The sequence below is a fragment of the Myotis lucifugus genome, unplaced genomic scaffold, assembly GCF_000147115.1.
Source record: "Myotis lucifugus unplaced genomic scaffold, Myoluc2.0 scaffold_255, whole genome shotgun sequence".
Classification (NCBI taxonomy): domain Eukaryota; kingdom Metazoa; phylum Chordata; class Mammalia; order Chiroptera; family Vespertilionidae; genus Myotis; species Myotis lucifugus.
This window is the reverse complement of record NW_005871303.1, coordinates 1,604,385-1,610,352: the sequence shown is the minus strand read 5'-3', so window position 1 is coordinate 1,610,352 and position 5,968 is coordinate 1,604,385. Positions and strand designations below refer to the sequence as shown.

The 5,968-nt window shown below is 58.8% G+C and overlaps 1 protein-coding gene across 1 annotated transcript; it reads right to left on the bottom strand.

Moving 5' to 3' along the window:
- Positions 1 to 749: 749 nt before the first annotated feature.
- On the bottom strand, positions 750 to 5,496 carry LOC111827956. The gene is made up of 2 exons (XM_023762654.1): positions 5,328 to 5,496; positions 750 to 3,981 (listed from the first exon to the last, which is right to left on the bottom strand). The coding sequence occupies exon 2, from the start codon at positions 3,927 to 3,929 to the stop codon at positions 2,709 to 2,711; it is 1,221 nt and encodes a 406-aa protein (XP_023618422.1). The 5' UTR covers positions 3,930 to 3,981; positions 5,328 to 5,496; the 3' UTR covers positions 750 to 2,708.
- Positions 5,497 to 5,968: the final 472 nt, after the last annotated feature.

Here is a 5,968-nt window from a genome sequence, read left to right as displayed (position 1 = left end):
CCGCCAAACCTATCTTACAAAACCTCTGCGGCTGTGCACGCGACTCGCCGTGTCATCAGATCTTAAACTGAAATGCTCTCTCGCATCCTAAAACCAAACCCCAAGATCCCTGAGACAAAATTCAAGTTAAAACAAGTCGTGGATGCTACATCCTCTTAAGAGTTTCACAGGTTTTCAGTAGCAAACAACATGCATTTGCAAGGCTCCCATGACTTCTGGTGAGCCTCACCGGAGGCAGAGAGCAGAGCTCCATGCCTTTCTGGTGCTTGTCACCCGTCACCAGTGGCACGATATCTAGTGTCCCTCCGGAGGGCAGGCAGTGTCCCTGCTGGCGCTCTTCCAGACCTGAGTGTGACCAGGGTCAGAGTTTGAGGGGAGGGGAGGGGGCTTGCTGAGTCCCCTACAATCAGAGTCAGGCTCCAGGGGTCCCTGCAGCCTCCAGGCATCCTTTACATTTGTTCACGCTCATATTTTACAGAAACCTCTTCTAAAAACTCACAAGTCAGGCGCCCTGGAGTAGAACCCCGAGCTGGCTTCTGTCAGCTGGCCTGCAGGCGTGACCCGGATGACATGCCCCCACAGGACCCCAGGCCGGATCAGCCACCTGCCCACAGTCCTGTCCCAGGTGTGGCCCTCAGAGGCGTCAACACTGAGACACGCAGTTTGCTGACCTGTGGGTCTCATCGGTGAGGTGCGTGGTGTGGTATCGGGGACCTTGAGTCCAGCTCACAGCCCAAAGAAGAAGGTGTAACAGCTGGTGAGGCTTTAATCGTGTCAGATAAAATGCCAAAAGTCAAACATAATTCTGACACATAGTGTGTGCCAGGTCCATGGGCTCCCTGGCGAGGGCCCCGATGATGATGGGAACAGGTTCAAGGAAAATGTGAGAGATTCCATGTGTTCATCTGAGAAGAGACCTGGACCCTCAGAGAGAGAGACCACGCTGGGGACAGTGGCATAGGGGGAACCAGGGCCTTGGGGTCATCCTTTTATGGGTCAGATCGTGTGCAACCTGTTAGTCTTCTACAAGCTGACCTCACCTGGCCGCCTCCCACTCTGCTTCCCTACTTCCTGTCACAGCCTCCACCCCATCTCAGTAAATCACAAGCACAACCCTCAGATGTCTTCAAGGTCATTTCAAGGTTACATTCCCTTCTTCATCACGCAAACACTCACTAGAGCCGGGCCTGGGACACAGGGATGGGATCCAGAAGGTGGAGCCCCTCTCAGGTCAGTCATCACAGCCCCTCACCGAGGTTGCTGTCCCAGAGACACACGTCAGCTTGTCGGGTCAGTGCCCAGCACAGAGCAGGCTCCTCTGCCTGGCGCCTGGGAAGGAGCTGCAGGAAGAAAGAGGAGCCTGGCACTCTGGAGGGGGGTGATCCAAAGGAGGCCGGTTCACAGGGTGACTCCCGGCCTGTGCCATGATGCTCAGCACCTCCCAGAACTGCAGGATCCTGTGGGACTGGGCAGGTTGCATGTCGATGTCATGCTGAGAGTCCACATGCCCAATCCCACAGGAAGGTCACTCCCAGGGCAGTGGGATGTAAAATGAGGAACTACATTTGTGACTCTGCAGCTACTGCCTGGGCCTGGGCCTGTGGGAGGGGGTGAGGGTCAGTTTAGGGCCCGGCAGGCAGCAAAACCACAGAACCAATGAGCTACTCTCACCAGCGTAGCATCTGGCCAGGGCCCACCCAAGGCTCCGCAGGTGGCAGGGAATCTTCCCAGCACCAGACTTCAAGTCTGGCAGGTCATCACCTGCCAACTGCTCTTTCACAGAGGGTAGCCTGCCCATGTTACCCTGGGGCCAACCCTCACCTCCAAGGTCCTGCCCGTGCTTGGGCCAGAACAGAGAGGGGTCTTGGGGAGAGGTGTGAAGCGTAAGGTGTGGGGATCTCACTCTCCGGGGGGCGCAGCTCAGGCAGGGCTCAGCCTGCTGCTGCTCCCTGCTTTGACCCAAAGAACAGAACCAGTTCCTAGTTACCTCCCGGGGATGCTGCCCTGTTCCTGTGGGATGACTGGCAGCAGCAGCGAGGATGAGGATGCTGCACCGCCATGCTTGGCCACGGTTCTGGGAGGTGCTGCTGCAGCCCCCGCACACCCTCCCCAGAAGGGAGGATGAAGACAGGCTGGGGTCTTTATTTCAGGACCTGGGGCCATGCAGAGCAGAAAGGGCTCACCGGTCTGGAATCAACGGCCGCAGACGCAAATCTGACCATGCCCAGTACAACCCAGTTCTCCCATTTCCAGCCAAGGATGGCTGCGGCCGGCACCCTGCAAACTCTCAGCACTGAAGGCAGGAGCGCAGCGTGTGTGTGTGTGTGTGTGTGTGTGTGTGTGTGTGTGTTTGTATTTCCAAGTCCCTAGGGATTGACCTGTTCTCATCTCCGTGTCCCAGAACGAGGGGCAGGTGCCTGTAGGAGCTGCATTCTGCTCTGGCCCCTGGACATCCAGAGAGGGGCAGGCCAGTCCTAAGGGTCTCTCAGGTAGTTTGACCAAAGTCCCCCTCCCCAGTCTGTCGGGACAGAGCAGTCACTCTGCCCTCAGAGCAGGCAGTGCAGGCTGCCCTGCTTGGCACAACTAACCAGACGTGAGAGGCAGCGCACCAGCCAGGCCTCACAGCGGCCACGTCCACAGCACCGGCCAAGGGGCGGCTGGATGTCCACACAAGGCCCTTCCACAGGCCCTCCCACCGCCACATGGGGTTAACCTCTCTCCAGCTGCACAGAGACGTACTGGCAGAAGCACAGGCCGGGCTCCAGGTGGCCCTGGGAGGCCGCGGTGTCCTCGCAGTGGGGGAAGTGTGCCTGCACCAGGCAGCACGCGTAGGCACAGGAGAACTGCAGCAGGGCCTCCCGGAACAGGGCCTCGCCCTCGGGGGCCTGGAGGAACGTCTGCCTGCAGTCCTCCAGCTGCACGAACACGAAGGACAGCTGGTTCAGGGTCTGGCAGCCCATCAGCACCGAGTGTGGCGCCAGCAGCAGGTTGGCCTCCCCCACCCTGAGGCCCAGCTCCTGCATCTTCCTCCTAGAAAACCTTCTGAACCAACACAGACTGTTAACTGCTAAGACCATGCTGAGGAGGCTGCAGAACACATTGGTGGTGATTAGCAGGAACCGCAGACCTGGTGTTATGGGCTCGAGCCCGAAAACCACGAAGAGCAAGATCAACGACAAGAAGAGAAGAAGGAGAAAGATGCTGAGCAGGATCCTGCAACCCAGATACCGGAGGCAGGACCTGGGGGACTGTACCCCATTCAGGATGCCCACAGCATGCTTGTACACCTCGGGGTCCGGCAATACCTCCTTCAAGGGGTCTGGGACGCTCAGGGTACTGAAGGTCCCCACCTTCCACGAGGGCAGCCTGTCCCTGTTGACACAGTTCAGGGTCAGCAAGGTCTTCCCGCTGTAGAAAGAAGGGACCGGGCGCGGGCCGGGCAGGGATCGCGCCATGCAGTGGCTGGGTGTGCACAGGAGCCGCACCACCTTGCTGTAGAAACGGCTGTCCATGGCCTCCAGGTAGGTCAGGTGGCTGAGGTGCAGCGGGACCTGGCAGGGCCGCAGCAGGACGGGGATGACCGGCTTCCTCTCCAGGCAGTAGCCGAAGAGTGACAGGTCGGCCTCGAGGAGGCACCACCTGCTCTGCACAAAGTCCTGGCTCAGCACCAGCAGCACCTTCTGGCTCTGATGGATGCACTCAGCCATGTTCTCCAGGATGTTCCTGCCTGGGGTGAAGTCCCGCTCGTGCAGGCAGACCCGCAGCCCCGCGTGGTCGGCTTCCAGGCGGCCGATGAGCCCATGTGTCCACGTGGCATCCATGCTGCTGTAACTGACAAACAGGTGGAACTTCTCGCTGGGCTTCAGCGGGGGGATGGCCATGGCTGCACCTTTCTCCTCAGAACTGGAATCCATGGAACTGGAATCCATAGGCGCTGCCCCTGAGCTGCTTTTGTTCTCCCACAGAGAAAACCACCCCGGGCTGCAAGAGATCAGGGCAGACTCATTATGCAGAAAGACAAGGCCAACCATCCATAAAGGTGGAACCAGGTCCACAGCCTGGGAAGCCACAAACAATGCCTGTGATGGCCCAAGCAGCTTTGAGGTGGTAGCCTCTGCTGTTCTCACCTGGTGTCCTCACTCATGTCCACAAGGCATTTGACTTTGAAAGGGGTGGGGCACACAGAAGCCACACTTTCCAGTCCTTTCTTTCTCCTCCAATGTGGCTCATAAGGTCCTGAGAGGTTGCTATAGACTGAATGTTTGTGTCCCCCACCAAAGTTGTATGTTGAAATCCTAACTCCCGATGGTGGTAGGAGGTAGGCCTCTGGAAGTTTATTAGACCCAGGGATGGGGCCCTCAGGATGGGGTTAGTGTCCCTGTAAAAGAGGCCCCAGGGAGCTCTCTCACCCCCATCCCTGTGAGGACACAGCCAGGAACTAGGAGGTGGACACCCAGAGCTCAGCCCTCCAGCCTCGGAACTGAGAAATGAATGTTGTTGCATCAGCCCCCCTGTCTGTGGCTGTTGAGGAGCCCAAGCAGACCGAGACGGGACCTCCTCTACAGCACTTGCTCTGGGAGGAGCAGTCACACCTTCCAGAAAGCACTAGAACTTTCTCTACACAGCTCAAGACCCTTAAATAGAGATTCTGTAGCTCAAACCCTGTGAGCCGAGGGCTGAGCTTGAGCTGCCTTAGTTGGGGTCTGTCTGCTGTCTCCCCAGGACTCACCGCTGGGGGCTTGCTCAGTGGACCCAGCCAGTGGTCCTGGCTTCAGAGCCAGCTTAGCAGGCACCAGCCGGCGATGACCTCACTCTGCCTGGTGGTCCCCAGATGAGAACCTTCCCCACTTAGGCGAGCAGCATGGAGTCATGAGGAATGCTCGGCCAGCCCTGTAAGGGCCTCATACCCTCTTGCCGGCCCCTCTGGGAAGCAAAGGAGGAGGAAGCCCATCTGTCCATTCCCCACTTCCCCAGGGTCCCTGAGCCCCACCGGCTCTATCTGGCGGCCAGGAGGAGGGCTCCTGCATGGGATGAGGAAGGGACTCATTCCTTAGCCCACTCAGCTCAGCACAGCACAGCACAGCACAGCACAGCACAGCACAGCAGGAGTCTGCAAGAGGCCTCCAGGCCCACCCTTTCTGCCCAGGGAGCCCACATGCCCTGTCCCTTCCAAGAGGTGGCAGGTGAGCATCAGGTGAGCGAGGCTCTGAGGGACACGGTTGGAAAGCCCTCCCTTTGCCATTCTTCTCACCGAACAGTAAGAGCAGGTGCTCCTCACCCATGTCCCAGCCCTCCGCCCCCCGCAGCCCTCCACACAGGAATCTCACCAAATCAGGCGCAGACTGGCCCCGAGTGCGGAAATGTCACAGGCTCTCAGGCAGCAGCACTGCCCACCCGTCACTTCAGTCCTCAGAGAGCTAGTGGGCAGCCAGGGGCCCTCCCGCAGACTGTCCCAGACAGAAGGAAGTTTGTGAACTTCGCTATCTAGAAACCTCTCTGCTGGAACTAAGAGTGGGAAATGAAAGAGAAAGTGGGCCATGGGAGGGGCCCGCCTGGGCAGGGGAGGAGTCTGGGAGAAGACAAAAGTCTGCCTCAGCCCCAGGGAATCTGAGGCAAAGTGGCCAGGACAATCTCAGAATCTTTCAGCAGCTGATGCTGGGCGTTCCCAGGGCACCGGAGCTCGAGTCCCTCCAGCGGGAGGCAGGCACAGGAAGGGCCACTGGGAGCCAGGAGCTCCTGGTTGGGTTCAGCAGAGCACGTCCAGCCAGGGTCAGAGTGAGAGTCACCCTCTGTGTCCCAGGGCTGGCTGCATCCAACAAGGGAAGATTCTGGGTGACCCTCCCCAAACAGCCATACTCCGGGGTCCAAGGACAGGCAGCAAGCAGCCTGGAACCCATGCCCCTCCTAGTGGCTCCCCCAAACCCATCCACAGCTTGTAACTGGCCTCTTCACCAATTCTGCTGAGTCA